The sequence below is a fragment of the Tamandua tetradactyla genome, chromosome 4 (assembly GCF_023851605.1).
Source record: "Tamandua tetradactyla isolate mTamTet1 chromosome 4, mTamTet1.pri, whole genome shotgun sequence".
Lineage (NCBI taxonomy): Eukaryota > Metazoa > Chordata > Mammalia > Pilosa > Myrmecophagidae > Tamandua > Tamandua tetradactyla.
The window spans coordinates 65634288-65658516 of record NC_135330.1 but is presented as its reverse complement, the minus strand read 5'-3'; the positions used below and the strand labels follow the sequence as shown (position 1 = coordinate 65658516).

The following is a 24229-nucleotide window of genomic DNA, read 5'->3' as shown; positions in this document are numbered from 1 at the left end:
AGTGAATTTATTGATCAATTTGGGGAAAACTGACATCTTAGTAAAACTGAGTCTTTTAATTCATGAACATGGTCTATCTCTCCATTTATAGTAAGGTATTTTTAAATTTCTTTTATTAGTGTTTAGTAGTTTTTAGCATTTATATCTTGTGTGTGTTGTTAGATTTATGCCTAAGTGATTCATATGTTTTGGTACTACTGCAAATAGTACTTTTAAAAATTTCAATTTCTTCTGGTTCATTTGGTGGTAAACATACAATTGATTTATCTACATTGATCTGATACCTTGCAACCTTATTAAAGATTTTAGAAAATGTGGGATTTTCTACGTACACAACCATGTGTTAAGTGAATAGAGACAGTTCTATCTCTTCCTTTCCAATATGTATGTCTTTCATTTCTTTCTCTTAACTTTATTGCATTGGCTAAGAGCTCCAGAACAATGTTCAGTAGAAGTGATGAGTTGAAATATTTGCCTTGTACAGACCTTTGACCATTATATATTATGTTAGCTGAGATAATTTTGTAGATGCCTTTTGTCAGATTGAGGTAGGCAGCTTTCTTTTATTCCCAGTTTACTGAGACATTTTATCATGAAAAAAATGATGAAATTTGTCAAATGCCTTTTATGCAATTATTAAGATGATCAGATATTTTTTTCCTTCTTTATACTGTCTTGATATGGTAAATCATACTGATTAATTTTTGAATGTTGAACACAACCATGCATTCATGAGGAAAATCCCACTCAGTATACATCACTGATTTCACTGGCTAATATATTGTTGAGGACAATGGGTTCTATGTTCATGAAACAGACTGTAATTTTCTAAGCAATGATTTAGCTGTATCCCACACATTTTTGCTATTTTTATTTGCTGTGTTTTCACTCAACTCAAATTTTTTTTCAAATTTTCCTCATGAACTTCTTTTTAACCCATGGGTTATCTAGAAGCACCTTGCATAATTTCCAATATCTTTGCCACTGACTGTACCTTCGTTCAACTGTGATCAAAGAACATAACTTTGAATGATTTCAGTTTTTTGAAATTTTGTTGAAAATTGTTTTATGGCCTAGAATATGGTCCATCTTGGAGAATATCCAATGCTGAAAAGAATGTATATTCAGGGGTTCTCTTCTTTCAAGGGTCAATACCCTTCGGTGTCTCAATGACTGTGGTCACTCGCCAATGCCTTAAGCAATTGTTTTTTATATATTGTGTCAGTTATAGATAAGAAGGTTAGTCTGATATAAGCTACTCCATCATTACCTGAAGCCATAACTCTTAGACTTCCTGTAATACAAGATAAAAATTTTGCATTTTTAAGCCAGTGTGTGTTGAATTTTGTTTGTTTCTGTTTCAAGCAAAAAAAAAAAAACCTAAAAACTCCTAACTCATACATAAATACAGTTCATAATGTATAAACTCAAATGATAAGAACATGTGTGGGGGGGGACTCTCTTACCCTGGAACTATTTGCTAATCTACTTGATATACATTAATTAAGTTAGAAACTAATTCTATTGGAGGAGGAAGCACATAATATAACTGTTTTGTTTATTTATAGGTAAAAATATTTATAAAATGTTTTCATAATATTTACTAACAAAGACAGAAAGAAATTTAAAGACTGTTACCTTCACACTTAGGAGGACTACTGCTCCATTCTCCAGTGTCAGTACAAATAAGTTGGCTATTTCCAATGAGTGAATATTTATCTGGGCTACTTACAGGGTTACAACTGTAAGTTACTACTTCATTATATTCATATGTATCCTTTCCACTATTTGTGTAATGTCCATTTTCTATTCTTGCAGGTGGTAAACACAAAATTTCTTAAAAAGGGAAAAAAAGAGGAAATTATTCTCATTCATATACATACATATATATGTCTATATATATTAGAAATAAGAAATGAAAGCCAAAAGGAAAGGTAAAAGATTAAGATATTGGTATTAAAGTTCTATGAACTACCGTCAATAAATTCACCAACATATGATTTTTACAAGCTAGTTATGAATCTAATAACCATCTAGAAGAAGGTTCTTTGAGAAAATAAATCTATTATTTGAAAGTCATCCATTAATCTAGAAATGAACTTTCAGGACAAAATTCATTTTCTGAAGGTGGAAATGCCTATATTTACTTTAAGACCATGTGAAGTTTTCTTCTAGTCATCATAAAAGATGCTGACAGGCAGGCCAGGGTGGCTCAGCAGGCAGAGTTCTTGCCTGCTATGCCGGAGATCCGGGTTCATTCCCCGTTGCCTGCCCAAGCCAAAAAAAAAAAAAAAAGGCTGACAATTTCGTTCGATTCCCAGAGACTGCACATGCCAAAAAAAAGAGAAATTTCAAAAGATGATGACAATTTAATGAAAACTTATGCATGCAATTAAAAATAAAACAATCAGTTGAGAAATCCTTTATAATTTATAAATATACCCATTTTCTAAGCTGATGGTGCATACTAATACTAAGAAATTATTGTATATTTTTGCCCTCATTCTCAAGAGTGTACATGACATTTTCCAGAGGCTACAAACTGTGTTTTAGCACAAACTGAATGCAGAAGGAAATAGGAGAATTGTTCCTTCAAACCATCTGTTAGCAAAAACATAAAACAATGGTACGAGTCTCACTAATTTGTTTTGCTTTGGAAAACTGTTATTTTTTCATAAAAAAATATGTTATGTAGCCCACATAAAGAAAAACTCTTTGTGGTCCTGGTTAATTTAAAAGTGTAAAGGGACCCAAAAACCAAAAACGACTGAGAACTGCGAGTCTACATTTTAAAAATGGAATTTACTTACTGTCACAATGTGGAGGGCTATCACTCCATTCAACTGTATTTCCAGAAATCTCACAATGTAGAATTTTGGTACCAATTAAGCGAAAACTAAATGAGAAAAGAAATGGATTACTGATTTCTTTAGCGATTAACACAATGCACATAATGATGCAGGAAAAGGTGTATGGTCTTTTTTTTTTTTCTAAACTGTAGTGGTTTTAGGGAGAGATTTCTTAAATGACATAAAATGAAAGTGCTTAACTAAATTTAATCAAATAATAAAACAAAAAAAAATCTCCATGTGAACACCAGCCAAGAGTAAGGGTGTCTACAAAAATCTGCTGGGCCTGTCAGTCTGGCCTATTTGCTGTCTCCTGGAATCACGATATACATTCATTTCTGTGCCTCTGCTCAATACAGGCAAGGACTGAGCACAGAGATCAGATACTACAATATAACTCGTGTAAGTTATCATTTGAGCTCGTGTAAGTCACATTTTAATGTTTCTTTTCCTCACTTTCTCCATCTAAGGGCATAACAATGCACACTCCAAAGGGTTGTTTTAAATATTAAATGACTTAGCATCTGGCACATATAGCATGCTTTGTAATTATTAGCTCTTACAGTATTCCTTAGATAAGAATGTCTTTCTAGGCATAACTTAACAATACCACTACACTGTGAAATCTTCTGATAATTTTAAGTCACAGTTATCTCTCCTTCTGGACTCGCATAATTATCAGGAATACATCTATTCATTTGGGCTTCTCATTTACTATTACACCTTGATAGCTCTCTAGATATGTTGTGTTTCTCGATAAGGCCACAACTTCCTTGAGAAGATTCTATGTCTTAAACTTTTGCTATCCCGCTAAGAGTTGAGCAAGATTTCTCTATACAACTATTGATTAAATGTTCCAATATTTTTACTTGGTCACAGGAAAAAATTGACACTGCTTACATACAGTCACAGTTGACTTTTGCCCCAAATATATATATATATAAGTGTTTTAAATTTACTAAGTACACATTTTTCATTAATGACCAATATCCCCACTATAAACTATTAAAAGTATATAGAACAGGTCTTTCTCCGCCGGCCTGCCGCGCGGCGCCCACGCCCCGCAGCAGCCGACCCGCCCGCCCTCCTTCTCCCCTCTCTTTCTCCGCCGGCCCGCTGCGCAGCGCCCACGCCCTGCAGCAGCCGACCCGCCCGCCCTCCCTCTCCCCTCTCTTCCTCCTCCTGCTCCGGCGGCTCTCCAACCACCACGGTGCCCTCTTCCCCCGCCTTCACCGGCTCCTCCGCCACCAGCCTCAACAGCCTTGCCACCCTCACCTTTCCTCCTCCAGAACAGCTACTGGGGGAGTGGAGACAATACAGAGCAGCTCCCGGAGCCACGACGGAGATCAAAGGGACAGCGTACCCCATCCTGGAACGGCTGACTTTCTGGGAGAACCAGCTCCGGTGAGAACACCAAGAGACGCGGGCTTTCCTGGGCGGGACGGCAAGCGGCCGGGGTCCCTCCCTTCCTCCTTCCCAGGCCAGCTGGCAGAATTGGGCAGGCGGTCCCCTCAGGCCGCGGCGGCTGGCGTCCCCACCACGCGAGGCCCCCCGGACCAACTGAAAGAGTTGGGTCAGAAATCCCCAGACTGCGGAGAACGGTGACCAGGGGGTCCCTTCCAAACACGTGACTCCCCGGTCCGCCTGGGAACAGTGCACTCTCCCGGGCTGCGACAACTGGCGCCCTTCCGCCATGCTTGGCGCCCCGGGCCAACTAGGAAATTTGGTGGGGCGCTCTCACGTGCTGCGGCGGCCGGCGACCCTCCCCGCGTTCGGACCCCCAGGCCGGCAGGCACTCTTCCAAGACGCTTCGGCTGCCAAACCTCCCCTACAGTGAGAATTTTCCAGAGTTAAAGGACCCACAGCAACTTTTACTGGTGGATCCCGTAGACAAACGTGTGCCACGAGCGCCACCTACTGGGCAGGATAAGAAAAACAGAACCCAGAGATTTCACAGAAAAATCTTACAACCTCTGGGGTCCAACACTCAGGGAAATCTGACTAAATGCCCAGACGCCAGCAGAAGATAACGGATCACGCTCAGAAAATTGAAAATATGGCCCAGTCAAAGGAACAAACCAATAGTTCAAATGAGATACAGGAGCTGAAACAACAAATGCTGAATATACGAACAGAAATGGAAAAACTCTTCAAAAACAAAATCGATAAATTGAGGGAGGACATGAAGAAGACATGGGCTGAACATAAAGAAGAAATAGAAAAACTGAAAAAACAAATCACAGAGCTTATGGAAGTGAAGGATAAAGTAGAAAAGATGGGGAAAACAATGGATACCTACAATGATAGATTTAAAGAGAAAGAAGATAGAATTAGCGATTTGGAAGATACAACATCTGAATTCCAAAAAGAAACAGAAACTATCCGGAAAAGAATGGAAAAATTCGAACAGGGTATCAGGGAACTCAAGGACAACATGAACCGCACAAATATACATGTTGTGGGTGTCCCAGAAGGAGAAGAGAAGGGAAAAGGAGGAGAAAAACTAATGGAAGAAATTATCACTGAAAATTTCCCAACTCTTATGAAAGACCTAAAATTACAGATCCAAGAACTGCAGCGCACCCCAAAGAGATTAGACCCAAATAGGCGTTCTCCAAGACACTTACTAGTTAGAATGTCAGAGGTCAAAGAGAAAGAGAGGATCTTGAAAGCAGCGAGAGAGAAGCAATCCATCACATACAAGGGAAACCCAATAAGACTATGTGTAGATTTCTCAGCAGAAACCATGGAAGCTAGAAGACAGTGGGATGATATATTTAAGTTACTAAAAGAGAAAAACTGCCAACCAAGACTCCTATATCCAGCAAAATTGTCCTTCAAAAATGAGGGAGAAATTAAAACATTCTCAGACAAAAAGTCACTGAGAGAATTTGTGACCAAGAGACCAGCTCTGCAAGAAATACTAAAGGGAGCACTAGAGTCAGATACAAAAAGACAGAAGAGAGAGATATGGAGAAGAGTGTAGAAAGAAGGAAAGTCAGATATGATATATATAATACAAAAGACAAAATGGTAGAGGAAAATATTATCCAAACAGTAATAACTCTAAATGTTAATGGACTGAATTCCCCAATCAAAAGACAGAGACTGGCAGAATGGATTAAAAAACAGGATCCTTCTATATGCTGTCTACAGGAAACGCATCTTAGACCCAAAGATAAATATAGGTTGAAAGTGAGAGGTTGGGAAAAGATATTTCATGCAAATAACAACCAGAAAATAGCAGGAGTGGCTATACAAATATCCAACAAATTAGACTTCAAATGTAAAACAGTTAAAAGAGACAAAGAAGGACACTATATACTAATAAAAGGAACAATTAAACAAGAAGACATAACAATCATAAATATTTATGCACCGAACCAGAATGCCCCAAAATACGTGAGGAATACACTGCAAATACTGAAAAGGGAAATAGACACATAAACCATAACAGTTGGAGACTTCAATTCACCACTCTCATCAATGGACAGAACATCTAAACAGAGGATCAATAAAGAAAGAGAGAATCTGAATATTACTATAAATGAGCTAGACTTAACAGACATTTATAGGACATTACATCCCACAACAGCAGGATACACCTTTTTCTCAAGTGCTCATGGATCATTCTCAAAGATAGACCATATGCTGGGTCACAAAGCAAGTCTTAACAAATTTAAAAATATTGAAATCATACACAACACTTTCTCGGATCATAAAGGAATGAAGCTGGAAATCAATAATAGGCGGAGTGCCAGAAACTTCACAAATACATGGAGGCTCAACAACACACTCTTAAACAACAAGTGGGTCAAAGAAGAAATTACAAGAGAAATTAGTAAATACCTAGAGACGAATGAAAATGAAAACACAACATATCAAAACTTATGGGACGCAGCAAAGGCAGTGCTAAGAGGGAAATTTATTGCCCTAAATGCCTTTATCAGAAAAGAAGAAAAGGCAAAAATGCAGGAATTAAATCCACTTGGAAGAACTGGAGAAAGAACAGCAAACTAATCCCAAAGCAAGCAAAAGGAAATAAATAACAAAGATTAGAGCAGAAATAAATGAAATTGAAAACATGAAAACAATAGAGAAAATCAATAAGACCAGAAGTTGGTTCTATGAGAAAATCAATAAGATTGATGGGCCCTTAGCAAGATTGACAAAAAGAAGAGAGAGGATGCAAATAAATAAGATCAGAAATGGAAGAGGAGACATAACTACTGACCTCACAGAAATAAAGGAGGTAATAACAGGATACAATAAACAACTTTACGCTAATAAATACAACAATTTAGATGAAATGGACGGGTTCCTGGAAAGACATGAACAACCAACTTTGACTCAAGAAGAAATAGATGACCTCAACAAACCAATCACAAGTAAAGAGATTGAATTAGTCATTCAAAAGCTCCCTAAAAAGAAAAGTTCAGGACCAGACGGCTTCACATGTGAATTCTATCAAACATTCCAGAAGGAATTAGTACCAACTCTCCTCAAACTCTTCAAAATAATCGAAGCGGAGGGAAAACTACCTAATTCATTCTATGAAGCCAACATCACCCTCATACCAAAACTAGGCAAAGATATTACAAAAAAAGAAAACTACAGACCAATCTCTCTAATGAATATAGATGCAAAAATCTTCAATAAAATTCTAGCAAATCGTATCCAACAACACATTAAAAGAATTATACATCATGACCAAGTAGGATTCATCCCAGGTATGCAAGGATGGTTCAACATAAGAAAATCAATTAATGTAATACACCACATCAACAAATCAAAGCAGAAAAATCACATGATCATCTCAATTGATGCAGAGAAGGCATTTGACAAGATTCAACATCCTTTCCTGTTGAAAACACTTCAAAAGATAGGAATACAAGGGAACTTCCTTAAAATGATAGAGGGAATATATGAAAAACCCACAGCTAATATCATCCTCAATGGGGAAAAATGGAAAACTTTCCCCCTAAGATCAGGAACAAGACAAGGATGTCCACTATCAACACTATTATTCAACATTGTGTTAGAAGTTCTAGCCAAAGCAATTAGACAAGAAAAAGAAATACAAGGCATCAAAATTGGAAAGGAAGAAGTAAAACCATCACTGTTTGCAGACGATATGATACTATACGTCGAAAATCCGGAAAAATCCACAACAAAACTACTAGAGCTAATAAATGAGTACAGCAAAGTAGCAGGCTACAAGATCAACATTCAAAAATCTGTAGCTTTTCTATACACTAGTAATGAACAAGCTGAGGGGGAAATCAAGAAACGAATCCCATTTACAATTGCAACTAAAAGAATAAAATACCTAGGAATAAATTTAACCAAAGAGACAAAAAACCTATATAAAGAAAACTACAAAAAACTGCTAAAAGAAATCACAGAAGACCTAAATAGATGGAAGGGCATGCCATGTGTGCTGGTTTGAAAGGAAGTATGCCCCCTAAGAAAAGTCATGTTTTAATATAAATCTCATTCCTTAAAGGTAGAATAATCCCTATTCAATACTGTATATTTGAAACTGTAATGAGATCATCTCCCTGGACAATGTAATTTAGTCAAGAGTGGTTGTTAAACTGGATTAGGGGATGATATGTCTCCACCCATTTGAGTGGGTCTTGATTAGTTTCTGAAGTCCTATAAAAGAGGAAACATTTTGGAGAATGAGAGATTCAGAGAGAGCAGAGAATGCTGCAGCACCACGAAGCAGACAGTCCACCAGCCAGCGACCTTTGGAGATGAAGAAGGAAAACGCCTCCCGGGGAGCTTCATGAAGCAGGATGTAAGGAGACAAAGCTAGCAGATGACACCGTGTTCGCCATGTGCCCTTCCAGCTGAGAGAGAAGCCCTGACTGTGTTCACCATGTGCCTTCTCACTTGAGAGAGAAACCCTGAACTTCATTGGCCTTCTTGAACCAAGGTAACTTTCCCTAGATGCCTTTGATTGGACATTTCTTTAGACTTGTTTTAATTGGGACATTTTCTCGGCCTTAGAACTATAAACTAGCAACTCATTAAATTCCCCCTTTAAAAGCCATTCCGTTTCTGGTATATTGCATTCCAGCAGCTAGCAAACTAGAACACCATGTTCATGGATTGGAAGACTAAAAATAGTTAAGATGTCAATTCTACCTAAATTGATTCACAGATTCAACGCAATACCAATCAAAATCCCAACAACTTACTTTTCAGAAACAGAAAAACCAATAAGCAAATTTATCTGGAAGGGCAGGGTGCCCCGAATTGCTAAAAGTATCTTGAGGAAAAAAAACAAAGCTGGAAGTCTCACGCTGCCTGACTTTAAGGCATATTATGAAGCCACAGTGGTCAAAACAGCATGGTACTGGCATAAAGATAGATATACTGACCAATGGAATCGAATAGAATGCTCAGATATAGACCCTCTCATCTATGGACATTTGATCTTTGATAAGGCAGTCAAGCCAAACCATTTGGGACAGAACAGTCTCTTCAATAAATGGTGCCTAGAGAACTGGATATCTATATGCAAAAGAATGAAAGAGGACCCATATCTCACACCCTATACAAAAGTTAACTCAAAATGGATCAAAGATCTAAACATTAGCTCTAAGACCATAAAACAGTTAGAGGAAAATGTAGGGAGATATCTTATGAATCTTATAATTGGAGGCGGTTTTATGGACCTTACACCTAAAGCAAGAGTACTGAAGAAAGAAATAAATAAATGGGAGCTCCTCAAAATTAAACACTTTGTGCACCAAAGAACTTCAAGAAAGTAGAAAGACAGCCTACACAATGGGAGACAATATTTGGAAATGACATATCAGATAAAGGTCTAGTATCCAGAATTTATAAAGAGAATGTTCAACTCAACAACAAAAAGATACCCAATCCAATTACAAAATGGGAAAAAGACTTGAACAGACACTTCTCAGAAAAGGAAATACAAATGGCCAAAAGGCACATGAAGAGATGCTCAATGTCCCTGGCCATTAGAGAAATGCAAATCAAAACCACAATGAGATATCATCTCACACCCACCAGAATGGCTATTATCAACAAAACAGAAAATGACAAGTGCTGGAGAGGATGCAGAGAAAGAGGCACACTTATTCGCTGTTGGTGAGAATGCCAAATGGTGCAACCACTGTGGAAGGCAGTTTGGCGGTTCCTCAAAAAGCTGAATATAGAATTGCCATACGACCCAGCAATACCATTGCTAGGTATCTACTCAGAGGACTTAAGGGCAAAGACACAAACGACACTTGCACACCAATGTTTATAGCAGCGTTATTTACAATTGCAAGGAGACGGAAACAGCCAAAATGTCCATCAACAGACAAGTGGCTAAACAAACTGTGGTATATACATACGATAGAATATTAGGCAGCTCTAAGACAGAATAAACTTATGAAGTATGTAACAACATGGATGGACCTAGAGAACATTATGCTGAGTGAGACTAGCCAAAAACTAAAGGACAAATACTGTATGGTCCCACTGACATGAACCGACATGAATGAATACACTTGGAATATGTCGTTGGTAACAGAGACCATCAGGAGATAGAAATAGGGTAAGATAGTGGGTAATTGGAGCTGAAGGGATACAGACTGTGCAACAGGACTGGATACAAAAACTCAGAAATGGACAGCAAAATACTACCTAACTGTAATGTAATTATGTTAAAACACTGAATGAAGCTGCATGTGAGAATGATAGAGGGAAGAGGGCTGGGGACATAAATGAAATCAGAAAGAAAGATAGATGTTAAAGATCGAGATGGTATCATCTAGGAATGCCTAGAGTATATAATAATAGTGAAATGTATAATGTACAAATTTTAAAAATGTTTTGGCATGAGGAAGAACAAATGAATGTCATTACTGCAGGGTGCTGAAAATAGATGACAATTAATACTTTAAAATGTCACCTTATGTGTGAGACTAAAGCAAAAAATGTTTATTTGTTACAAAATTTAGATTTTGACTAGAGCATTTCCTAATATAACTCATGTAGATAGTTTGATTGAATGTCATAAGTACTTGGAATCTCAGGTAGCACATGAGATTTTGTTGGTTTGTCCAGAGTGATCCCCCGATGAATCCCAGAATGATTTGATCAGTGACTGGAAAAGTATTTGCAAGCCCCCTTCGGGGAATGGTGAGAACGGGGAGAAATTCAACTTCCCCAAGTTGAATTCTTGATATTCTCACAAGCAGTGTGGACAATCAAAGCTATAGGCTGAGCCCCAGTCCTGGGGTTTGCTCACATGAAACTTAACCCCACAAAGGATAGGTCAAGTCTACTTAAAATTTAGGCCTAAGAGTCATCCCCAAGAGAGCCTCTTTTGTTGCTCAGATGTGGCCCCTCTCTCCAGCCAATATGATGAGCAGTCTCACCACCCTCCCCCTCTCTGCGTGGGACATGACTCCCAGGGGTGTGGACCTTCCTGGCAACGTGGGACAAAGATCCTGGAATGAGCTGAGACTCAGCATCAAAGGACTGAGAAAAACCCTAGAATGAGCTGAGAATTAACATCAAGGGATTGAGAGAACCTTCTCAACCAAAAGGGGGAAGAGTGAAATGAGACAAAGTGTCAATGGCTGAGAGATTCTAAACAGAGTCAAGAGGTTATCCTGGAGGTTATTCTTACACATTAAGTAGATATCACCTTGTTGTTCAAGATGTAGTGGAGAGGCTAGAGGGAATTGCCTGAAAATGTAGTGCTGTGTTCCAGTAGCCATGTTTCTTGATGATGACTGAACAATGATATAGCTTTCACAATGAGATCTGTGAATGTGAAAACCTTATGTCTGATGCTCCTTTTAGCTACTATATCAACAGAAGAGTAGAACATATGGAATAAAAATAAATAATAGGGGGAACAAATGTTAAAATAAATTCAGTTTGAAATAGTAGTAAATGAAAGCGAGGGTTAAGGGGTATGGTACGTATAGTTTTTTTTCTCTATTATCATTTTATTTCTTTTTCTGTTGTCTTTTTATTTCTTTTTCTAAATCAATGCAAATGTTCTAAGAAATGATGAATATGCAACTATGTGATGATATTAAGAATTACTGATTATATATGTAGAATATCTAAATGTTTTGTTTGTTAATTTTTTTTAATTAATAAAAAAATTTAAAAAAAAGAATATGTTTGATTGGCAATTCCACCTCCCACTTCTGTACCTCCTACTTCAATTCTGAGAGTTGGCATTTTTTAAACAGGGTGTACTTGGCTGTCAAGGATAAAGTCATCAATGATTGCTGTATTCTTAATGCTTACAACAGGCTTATTATTAGATATAACAAGTATACAATTGTGCTTCCTTTCAATTCAAATTTCTACTTATTATATGTCTTCCCAGATTCCATAAATAGCCCAAGAATAGTTTGACTATAAGTCACCTTTCCACATAGACAGCAAAATGAAATCAAGTTTATGTGAATGCTTAGGACGAGAAGCAAAACAAAAGGATGTTAGTAACATTTACCTTGTTTGTTCTAGGAAGCAACTTACTTACCCCTCATTACAAACATATTCGATCTGTGAGCCAAACTCGAATGTTTCATTTAGTGCATTTACCATACCATTCATAGGTTCTGCTGGATGTCTACATAATTTTCCTAAAAGAAATAATTTTGAAATCTGTGTTTTTTAAAAGCCAGTTTCAAAACAGATTTTAATGAAAACCAAAATTCTACATTGTTCTTTTGAATTCATGCAACTGTTACACAAAATTTAACTATTATAAGGGCAAACTGAAGATTCACATTTACCCAAGCAACCAATTATTAAGAAAAAATATTCCCTGATTATTTCTCAAAGCCTGAAAAAATACATTGCTCTCTCAAACTAGTTTTACATGAGATAATCAATACTGCATTAATGGATGATGAATCCTAAAATGTGCAAAAATCTCTAGAGTGAGTAAAAAAAACATTTCGTTTACTTACTCTCACAGGCCTCTTGCAGAAATCCCCAGGTGTTATCCTCTTGACAAACAGTCATGAGGGGAAGATTAAGTATATGTCTGAACCCGAGGCGGCACTTATAAACTACTTCATCCCCAGGAGAGTAGCTTTCTTGAATGTCATCTGTTTTCATAGTTGAAAACCTTGGTGGAGGACCACAGGAATCTAGAGATAAGAATGAGAATGCAAAAATTAAGAAATGATATCAATTTAACCAGCCAGGGACTGTGGTTCTGCAACAAATAGGACAATAAATAGAAACGTCCTTGGCAAGATTTTGAAGGACTGTTCAGTGCTTTTACCTAAGTACTAGTAGAGGTGGAAGAATGTGCCTTGCTTGCTTCACGCAACACACTATTTGCTTCGGATTTTCATAAACTGAAATTTCATAAACTGAACTTTCATACAACAGTAAATATGAGAGGCAGCATCGGTGTTTCTGGTCTTAAAAAATACACATGGGCATGCATTTCTTACACACTTCCTAAACTCATTTCAAAATTCATTGCTAACCTGGTATTTAGAGATAAGAATGAAACTGATCAAGTCCTAATTAAAGTAATTCAGAATGCAGAGATAAGGAAGATATTGTCTATATTTTAGAACCATACCTACTCTTTGAGACCAAAGGAAGGTTTATTTTGCCCAAAACCTAAACTTTCTGTAGTACATTCATCTGGATAGCTCATATGAACAACTGAAACACAGAGAGACTAGAATTAGAATGAGGGCCTTTAATCCTGTATAGCTTAATGTAATGCTTTGATACATCCCAGAATACATTAAACAGATAATAAAAAAGTACTGGCAAAGTCCTTTGAGGGATGGGAGTAAAAATATGGAACTATTAAACTTTACCATCAGGGAATCCCCTGATACTGTGTCAAACTTTAGGGACACCCAAATCAACAGGCAGGCCAAGCCCTTGATCCCAAGGCTTCCTCTTGTGAAGTTTATGTAGGTAGCAGAGAAACTTAGCCTATCTACAGCTATGCCTAAGCGTTACTCCTTGAGGACCTCTTTTTTTGCTCAGATGAGGCCTCACTCTCTTTAAGCCCAATTCTGCAAATGAAATCATGACATCCAGGGGTGAAAGTCTCCCTGGTAGTGTGGGAGATGATGCCCAGGGATGAGTCTGTCCCTGGCACTGTGGGATCAACAATTCCATCCTGACCAAAAGGGGGAAAAGAAGTGTAACTAATAAACTATCAGTGGCTGAGAGAGTTCAAATAGAGTCAAGAGGCTACTCTGAAGGTCATTTTTATGTAAACTTTAGTTACACATTACTACCTATCATAACTTGCCAAAACCATTCCAGCCAATCCTAAAGAACACTTAGGGCAGTATATAAGATCCTACAAAGGTTCCACTCATTAGGGTAACATTCCAGAAACCTATAACCTCCAGGTGGGTTGCTAGACCAGATAAGTCCTGAAACCTAGAGGGCCCAGCCTCTCCAGAACATCAGCGAGTTCTATCTCCCTACCCTAGATCACTGACAGCCCCTTCCAACATGAAAAAGTTAAAATGGCCATAGCCCAAATACCCCTAAAGAGTGAGATAGAAAGATCAAAGGTGATGGTGGAGTTATTCACAGAAGGTAAGGTTTAACAAACGAATATGATTGCTGAATCATTAAATTGTTATCTCTTTCAGTCTTGAGTATCTTAGAGAAGCTAGAAGTAAAAACCTAAAATTGTGGAATTGTAACCATACCAAACTCTGAAATATGTTCTTCAACTAATTGATGTGCTATGCTTTGAAATTTACTGTTTTTTTTTGTATATGTTATTTTTCACAAAAAAGACAACAAAAAGTTGATTATGATGATAAAAAAATATTGATTACTTCTAGCCTCCTATATTCTGAAGCTGCTAGAAGGAAAAATCTGAGAGGATGGTATGGTAGTCCATGATAAATTCTGGGATCTGTCCTGTAACTGACTGCTTTGAAAACAATTGCTTTTTCTTCCTTTGCTTTTTATATATGTTATATTATACAAAAAAAAAAAAAAGTTAAAACAAACAAAAAATCTCACTGCTAGAGGATAGTGGGAAGGTGGTGGAGTAGGAAGCTCCAAGAATCAGTGCCTCAACCAAAAAACTACTGAGCTGGCACAAACCGTCTGAATCAACTATTTTGAAACTCCAGAGTCTCGTGGTACACTGTAATAGAGATGATTTTGATTACTGACTCATTATATAGATATTCTTTTTTGCTTTCCTGTATACTGGAGTAGACAGAGGGACATCCCTGAAACCTCTGAATTGTAATCCAGCTGCCTTGATCTCTGATAATGATTGTACGGCCTATATCTTATGCCCCTGTGGTTGTAAAAACCTTCTGACTAACCTTCATTTGTACCCATTTATCCAGTTTTTCAACTTTAGGGCTGATGATCACTAAAGACAGCCCCTAATGTTTATTTATTAGCGAAGAGTCTGGGTCAGCCCAGAACTAACCCACCTCAAGTCCAAAGTTATCTTGATACCCAAAACTGGATCTAACTAAAATAGGCCCACCTGACAGGTGCAGTAGCTTATATTTTAACCTGTAAGTCATGTATACTTCATTATAATACTAAAATCATGCTCATCATCATACTAAGGCTGCCATTTTCTTATATACATACTCTGACTAAGTATGTACTCAATCTGTGCATGGTCAATAATCAGATCATCTCTAACTACATCATCTGGGGCCACTGTGCTCAAAATCCTAAAACTTGCCCATCTTTTTTTGTATGCTGTATGGTGGGGTCACATTTCATTATTTTGAAATACCCCGTTATTGCAGCATCATTTGTGGAATTTTTGTTTGTTGTATTTTGTTTACTTGTTTCTGGGAAAGTGCATGGACCTGCCCAGCTTTTTTTTTTTTTTTCCTGCCCAGCTTTTAATACTATAAAACTATCAGAATTACTGCAGTTTGAAGAGACAGATTGGCTGCTTCATGACTAATAATAAACTTTTTCTTTCTCTGAAACCCTGGTGTCTCAGGAATTGGTCATTTGAGCACATCGGCAAAAAAATTCCACTGTCTTTGTCTGGTAACAACACAGTGCGGCATTCAGGGAGAAGATGGAGGCAGAGGCTGGTAAATTCTAGCAAGCTTCACCCTCCCTGCAGTGGTTACCATCCCCCTCTCCGTAGCCTAGTGGCAGGCCAGAGTAGGGACTGAGGATCTTTGCAGCTTGCTGGTGCCAGGGAGGTCATAAAGACCTAGCCCTCCAAAGTCCAGGGGTGTGTGGCCTGACCACAGATCTTTACCTTTGGTCAGCTACCCTGGAGTGTGGGGAGCCAGCACTGAGGGGGGACCACCACTCCAGCCCTCCCTGAGCAAAGGCAGCTGAGGAATCATAAAGGAAGCAATGTTCTTCAAAACTAAGGGAAACAATTGAAGGGCTGCATTAACCAGACAAGTGCAATTAAGAAAGCACAGTTTCAAAAGCCAGAGTAGCTCCCGCTGCCCTTGCTGGTCCCTTCCTCATCCCTCAACAGAGGATGGAGCTGGTTTACACTCTACCGTGGGTCCCTGGCACTGTTCCACTGGGAGCAGAGTGGCCCCTGTGAATGTCTTGGGGTGTACATATGTCAGTGCTGATCTACTGGGTAGAAGTATGAATGACAGAGCTGGGGAACCCTGTCTCAGTCTTGCCTTCCCAGAGTTTGTCCTGCGAACAGAGAAGCAGCTTGCAGACAGCTGGGACAGTGTGTGAGAAACAATTTAAGTTGAAGCAGCCTGGGTCAAACAACTATTTGCATTAAGTCACTCAAGAGAGCACCCAGGAGGGGAGGAGGTCTATTCCTAAGGGAGTACAGGGGATACTTACTTTTATACTTGTAAACTATAACCAAACACAAGCCCAGGAAAAGAAGTAGACTTTCTGGCTCCAACTCCACTCAGGTTCAGAAAAGACAGAGAAGACACTGCACTTCCCATTTTTCCTCGGGCTGGTTTTCTTGATGGGAAAAGCTAAACTCCCAAGGAAAGCACTAGCCAAAACACAGCCAATTTGCAAAGACAGTGAGAGGTGCTTTTTGCTTTGGTTTATTTATTTTGATTAACTTCTGCAAGAAAATCTGTCTTATCGTTATTTGGATGCAAACTTACTGAGCAGACTGCATAGGGACTAAATCCTAGAGTTAACATATTAAAATATTAAATTGTACAGGGTGCACACACAAAAAATTACAATTCAAACATAGAAATAAGAAATAATGGCCCACCCAAAAGAACAAATAAAATTCCAGAAACAATCAATGAAGAAGACCAGATTTTGGAATTACCAGAGACTTTTAAAAACATATCAAAATTTACGGGATGCAGCAAGAGCAGTGCTAGAAGGGAAATTTATTGCCTTAAATACATATATTAAAAAAGAAGAGTAGGCAAAAATTGAGGAATTAACTGTTCATTTGAAAGAACTTGAGAAAGAACAGCAAATTAACCACAGAGCAAACAAAAGGAAAGAAATAATGAACGTTAGAACAGAAATAAATGAAATTGAAAACAATCGAGAAAATCAACAAAACCAAGAAGTTGATTCTTTGAGGAAAAAAAAAAATCCATAAAATTGATGGACCCTTAGCTAGGTTGACAAAAAGAAAAAGAGAGAGAATGCAAATAAATAAAATCAGAAATGAAGAGGAGACATAACCACTGACTGTGCAGAAATAAAGGAGGTAACGTGAGGATACTATGAACAACTATATGCTAATAAACAAGCAAAACAGATTAAATGGACAACTTCCTAGAAAGTCATAAACAACCAACACTGACTTGAGAAGAAATAGACCTCCTCAACAAACCAATCACAAGAAAAGAGATTGAATCAGTCATTAAGAAGCTCCCAAAAAGAGAAAAATCTAGGACTAGATGGCTTCACATGTGAATTCTCCCAAACATGCAAGGAAGAATGGGTATCAATTCTGCTCAAGCTCTTCAAAAAAAAATGAAGAAGAGGGAAAGTTCTATGAATCCGACATCATCCTCACATCAAAGCCAGACAAAGATACTACAAGAAAAGAAAATTACAGACCAATCTCTCTAATGAATATAGATGCAAAAATCCTCAACAAAATACTTGCAAATCAAATCCAGTAGCACATTAAAATTATACACCATGACAACAGCAACCAAAAGAATTATTCCGGGTATGAAAGGATGGTTCAACATAAGAAAACCAATTAATGTAACATACCATATCAACAAATCAAAGTGGTAAAACCACATGATCATCTTGATTGATGCAGAAAAGGCATCTGACAAAATTCAACATCCTTTCTTGATGAAAACATCTCCAGGGTTAGGACTAGAAGGGAACTTCCTCAACATTAAAAAGGGCATATATAAAAAAACCACAGCTAACATCATCCTCAATGGGGAAAGACTGAAAGCCTTCCCCCTAAGATCAGGAACAAGACAAGGATGTCCACTGTCACCATTGTTATTCAACACTGTGCTAAAAGTTCTAACCAGAGCAATTAGAAAAGAAAAAGAAAGAAAAGGCATTCAAATTAGAAAGAAGTAAAATTCTCACTGTTTGCAGATGATATGATACTACATGTCAAAAATCTCAAAAAATACCCAGCAAAGCTACTAGAGCTAATAAATGAGTGCAGCAAAGTATCAGAGTACAAGTTCAACACCCCAAAATCAGTAGTGTTTCTATATACTAGTAATGAGCAAGCTGAGGAGGAAATCAAGGAAAAATTTCCATTTACAAGAGCAACCAAAAGAATCAAATATTTAGGAATAAATTTAATTAAGGATACAAAAGACTTATACACAGAAAATGACAAAAAAATTGCTAAAAGAAATCATGGAAGACCTAAATAAATGGAAGGACATACTATGTTCATGTATTGGAAGACTAAACATAGTTAAGATGTCAATTCTACCCAAACTGATTTATAGATTCAATGCAATACCAACTAAAATTCCAAAAACTTATTTTGCAGAAATAGAAAAACCAATAACCAAATTTATTCAGGAGAGTGGGTAAACCAAATAGGTAAGAATATCTTGAAACAGCAAAATGAAGTCGGAAGTCTCACAATACCTGACTTTAAAGCATTTTATGAAGCTACAGTGGTCAAAACAGCACAGTACTGGCATAAAGATAGATGTACTGACCAATGGAATCTAATAAAGTACTCAGATATAGACCCTCTCATCTATGGACAACTGATCTTTGATAAGGCAGTCAAGCCAACTCATCTGTGACAGAGCAGCCTCTTCAATAAACAGTGCTTGGAGAACTGGATATCCATATGCAAAAGAATGAAAGAAGAGCCATATCTCACACCTCATACAAAAATTAGCTCAAAATGGATTAAAGACCAAAATATCAGGGCTAAGACCATAAAACAATTAGAAGAAAATATAGGAAAATATCTCACAAAACTTGTAATAAGAGGCAGGTTCTTATATCTTATACCCAAAGCATGAGCATAGAAGAAATGCATAAATGGGATCACCTCAAAAATAAACACTTATGTGCATCAAAGAACTTTGAGAGGAAAGTAAAAAGGCAGTCAGTGCAATTGGAGGAAATATTTGGAATCCAAATATCAGATAAGCGTTTAATATCCAGAATATATAAACAGATTCTTCAACAACAAAAAGACAAACAACCCAATTAAAAAACTGGGCAAAAGACATGAACAGACACTGCTCGGAAAAGAAATAAAAATGCCTAAAAGGCACATGAAAAGATGCTCAACTTCACTGGCTATTAGGGAAATACAAATCAAAACCATGAGATATCATCTGACACCTACTAGAATGGTCATTATTAAAATAACAGAAAATGACAAGTGATGGAGAGGATATGGAGAAAGAGGCATACTTTTGGTGGGAATGTAAAATGGTACAACTGCTGTGGAAGGCAGTTTGTTGGTTCTTCCAGAAGCCAAGTATAGAATTGCCGTATGATCCAGCAATTCCATTGCTAATGTATATATTCAGAGGACCTGAGGACAAGGACACAAATGGACATTTGCACATCAATGTTTATAGCAACATTATTTACAATTGCCAAGAGATGGAAACAGCCCAAATGTCCATCAATGGACGAGTGGCTAAACAAGCTGTGGTATATGCATACGATGGAATATTATGCAGCTGTAAGACAAGTCACGAAGCATGTAGCAAGGTAGATGAATCTTGAGGACATTATAATGAGTGAGATTAGCCAGAAACAAAAGGACAAATACTGTATGGTCTGACTAGTATGAACTGACATTAATGAATGAAGTAGGAGAATTATTTAAAGTTAAGAACACAGGTTATCAGGAGATAGAAAAAAGATAGAAACAGGGTAACTGGTGCTGAAGGAATACAGACTGCAACAGGATGATTGTAAAAATTCAGAAATAGACTGCAACAATACTATCTGATTGTAGCACAATAATATAAGTACTGAATGAAGCTGAACGTGAGTGTGATAGAGGGAGAAGGGCTGGGGGCACGTATAAAACCAGAAGGAAAGATAGAAGATAAAGACTGAGACAGTATTATTTAGTAATGCCTAGAGTGGACAATGATGGTAATCAGACATACAAATAAAAAATGTTTTTGCATGAGGGAGAACAAATGAATGTCAATATTGCAGGGTAATGAAAATAGATGATATATGGGAAAAAGAAAAATCAATGCAAGCTAAGGTCTATAGTCACCAGTAATGTTGTAATATGCTTCTACTGAATGTAACAAAGGCATTATGCCAAAACTAAATGTCAACAGTCAGAGGGCATGGGGAATTGGTGTGGATTCTCTGTGGATGAAAAGAAATATCTTCAGATAGAGTATGGTGGTAAAGGCATGTCTATATATAGGCTGGATTGTATGATGTGTGAATAAACTGTTTAAAAATGAACAGAGAGATGATTGCTTCAGCAGCACATATAGTAAAATTGGAGTGATACAGAGAAGATTAACATAGCCCCTGCACAAGGATGACATGCAAATTTGTGAAGCGTTCCATATTTTTCAGTTTGTTTAGTTCTTTTCTTACTTTTAAATTCCAACTTAAAATTATGAAGTTTCAGAATGACTTTGAAAGTTTAATAATAGAAATAGAAAAGACAAATGTTTAAAATGCTTAAAAATAGAAAACCTGTAACAGAGTCCAGCAGGAGTTAGAAACAGGGTAAGACAATGAGTAATTGAAGCTGAAGGGATACAGACTGTGCAACAGGACTAGATACAAAAACTCAAAAATGGACAGCACAATAATACTTAATTGTAAAGTAATCATGTTAAAACACTAAATGAAGCTGCATCTGAGCTAAAGAGTTTTTTGTTTGTTTGTTTGTTTTTTACTATTATTACTAGTTTTATTTCTTTTCTCTATATTAACATTTTATATCTTTTTTCTGTTGTGTTGCTAGTTCCTCTAAACCGATGCAAATGTACTAAGAAACGATGATCATGCATCTATGTGATGATGTTAAGAATTACTGAGTGCATATGTAGAATGGTATGATTTCTAAATGTTGGGTTAATTTCTTTTTTTTTCTTTCTGTTAATAAAAAAAAATAGAAAACCATGAGTGTTCATGTTTTAAATGATTTTTAAATTTGTATTTTATATTGTTTTATCTATCTGTCTTTGCAAGCAATCTTCAGGTTAAGATACCTCCGATAGGTTACAGTACATTCCCTCTGTATATAAATTATATGGGATAACAGAATTCATAACCCATAATATCCTTTGAAAGCTAAGCTTTAAACTTCATATTGTGTGTATCACTGTTGGAGGCCAGTGCCGGAGACTCAGAAAGTTGGCTATGAGTCAAGAACTCGAAGCACTGGCCTGTCGTGCTTACTAGCCAAGTGAACAAACCACTGAGGCAAGGTTCTTGAGGAAGTTTGTCAGAGTCTGAAACTCTTTGTCCCTGCAGTTCCAGATAAGACGTTTCCTAAGGTATTTTCGTGTTATGAGAACTTCGTTTAAACATTAAGCACTTACCTACGCAATATGCAGAAACAACTCAGAGAATGCCTGTTTTAAAATACAACTCTATTTCCTGTTGATCTGGAGAATAAATATGTTATGCTGAGGCTATTTGTGGCTCTTGTCTCAGTAAAGACTTGAGTCCCCTGACCCCACTTTTCTACTGTGTCTTATTTTCCTTCATCTCGTGTGTGGTACCCCTCCTCTGTTCTCCAGGAAATCCCCAGCACATCGCAAACACATTAGTTTAAAACAGAAGGTGGCTACTTGCCATTTTGACATCAACTTATTTTGAAGTTGTAGGTGGCTACACATCATTTAAAACAAAACATTAACTTATTACATGTGTATCTATCTTTTGTCACTCATCTCTCAGTTCTTGAGGTATATTACTTTAATCATTCCATGCCCTAATATGTTTACAATACAAAAATATCTTCAGATGAGTGAACACTTTTCAAAAGGCTTTCCGTTTTTAAAGTAAAAAACCAACCACTGGGCTGTGGTAGCCAAAAACCATATGTTGGCTAAAAGATCATGATAAAATGCAATTATCTTATTAAATGTTTAAAAACAAATAGAACATGACTTGTCTAACAAATTTTTCATCAACAAATATTTTCATGTGCAAACATATTGCCTATGTTGTTTTTCACGCCACTGAATTTACTTAGAATTGCTGACTGGACAGTATATATGATTTTAAACCTAAGTTGATTTTTTTTTCTCACTCTTTAAAGGAGTACTTCTTTGTGAAAGCAGTTTTTACAGCTTTGCTTTCGACCAGCTAAAAATGTTTTATTTTAATCTAACTTGTCCTCCACATTCTATTGTCCTATTTTCTGATTTGTATTTATGCCCTGAGATAGTAACTTTTTGAAGAAAAATTAACCTGCAGTAAAAAAAATAAAAAAAAAATGAAGAGAGAAATAAGTGCTAAAGAAAGAGATGTACCTCTTCACTGTGGGTGAGGAACCTGAGAGGTGCAGCCCCTTGGAGGGCAGTGTGGAGGTTCCACAGGAGGCTAGGGGTGGGGCTGACACTCAATCCTGAAACCCCATTGCTTAGTATATACCTGGAGGAACTGAGTGTGGGGACAGGAATGGACATTTGTACACCAGTGTCTATGGCAGCACTGCTTGCAGTCCACAATGCATGGAGGCAGCCTAAGGGTACAATGACTGAAGAACGAAAGGGGGAGCGATGATGTATATATACAATGGACTACTGAGCAGCTGCAAGAAGGAATGAAGTTGTGAGGCATGCAACTAGGTGAATGAACCTTAAGGACTGTATGTTGAATGAAATGTCACAAACAGAAAGACAAATATTATCATGCCTCACTCACACAGACTAACTATAATAAACAAACTTGGAGACCTGAAGTTGAGATCATTTACAAGTTAGAGCCTATTGTAAAGGGTCCTAGATTGCAAGCCCTTACAGCAGTCACATATATTCAAGAGGTGTAATTATTGAGAAATTCTGAGATACTGAGCTATTTGTGTATAACCTGGTGGTTCCCAGAAACTACAGGTATTCATGGGACACCTGAGACTCAAGAGTTAGAGTACTGAAGCTATGAAAGTCAGCAGTACCCCATACAGCAACTTGTGACAATGTTGAAGAAGTGATGAGACTTCGACTAGAGATATGAATGAAGCTGATCTGGATGGGACAAAGGTAAATGAGAATACAGAGTAAAGGATGATATGGTTTATATTTTAAAACTTCAACTTCTTACGAGACCAGCGAAAGAAAGATGTTTATTTGGTGCAAAATTTATATTTTGGGTAGTGCATTATTTAATTTAACTTGTATGGTCAATTTAGTTGAATACCATAATTACATGGAATCTTGAATAGGGTGTGGGATCTTGCTGGTTTGTACAGGTTAGTGTGATGCCCTGATATATCCCAGAGTAATCTAGGCAGAGAATAAAAAACTTTTTATAAAGTTCCCTGGGTGGACTGGGGAGAAAGGAGGGAATATTAAACTTACCCATTTGGTGAATTTCTGATATTCTCACAAGCAGTGGGGGGCAACCAATTCAATAGGCTGAACCCTCAATCTTGGGATTTGCCTAAGAACTTATTCCTGAAAAGGAAACTTACTCCCAAAACTTATTCCTGAAAAGGAAAAGCTAAGCCTACTTATAATTATACCCAAGTGTCACCCCCAGAGAACCTCTTCTGTTGCTCAGATGTGGCATCTCTCTCCAAGCCAACTTAGCAGGTGAACGCCCTCCCCCCTATGCGGGACATGACTCCCAGAGGTGTAAATCTCCCTGGCAACAGGGGATATGTGTCCCAGGATGAGCTGGGCCCTAGCATCATGGTATTGAAAAAGCATTCTTGACCAAAAGGGAGAAAAGAGAAAGGAGACAAAATAAATTTTCAGTGTCAGAGATTTCAAACAGTTGAGAGGTTTATCTGG

The 24229-nt window shown here is 37.4% G+C and overlaps 1 protein-coding gene and 1 non-coding gene across 9 annotated transcripts in view; one reads left to right on the top strand and one right to left on the bottom strand.

Annotated features, from left to right (window-relative positions):
• The window catches only part of CD46 (CD46 molecule), an 87842-nt gene that overhangs the window by 17663 nt on the left and 45950 nt on the right, over window positions 1-24229 (bottom strand). For 7 of the 8 annotated variants that reach the window (XR_013174281.1, XM_077157661.1, XM_077157660.1 and 4 more), the window contains exons 2-5: window positions 12815-12997; window positions 12382-12484; window positions 2811-2896; window positions 1639-1836 (exon numbers count right to left, since the gene is read on the bottom strand). Coding sequence is in view for 7 of the 8 variants with exons in the window: in XM_077157661.1 (XP_077013776.1) it covers window positions 1639-1836; window positions 2811-2896; window positions 12382-12484; window positions 12815-12997 (570 nt within the window). In the remaining variant the exon portion in view is untranslated. Of the gene's footprint in view, window positions 1-1638; window positions 1837-2810; window positions 2897-12381; window positions 12485-12814; window positions 12998-16664; window positions 17001-24229 lie in introns of those variants that run through there. The other variant, XM_077157665.1, reaches the window with a different exon arrangement.
• On the top strand, window positions 20726-20828 carry LOC143681807 (U6 spliceosomal RNA). Its single transcript, XR_013174865.1, has one exon. It is a non-coding gene; the product is annotated as a U6 spliceosomal RNA (small nuclear RNA).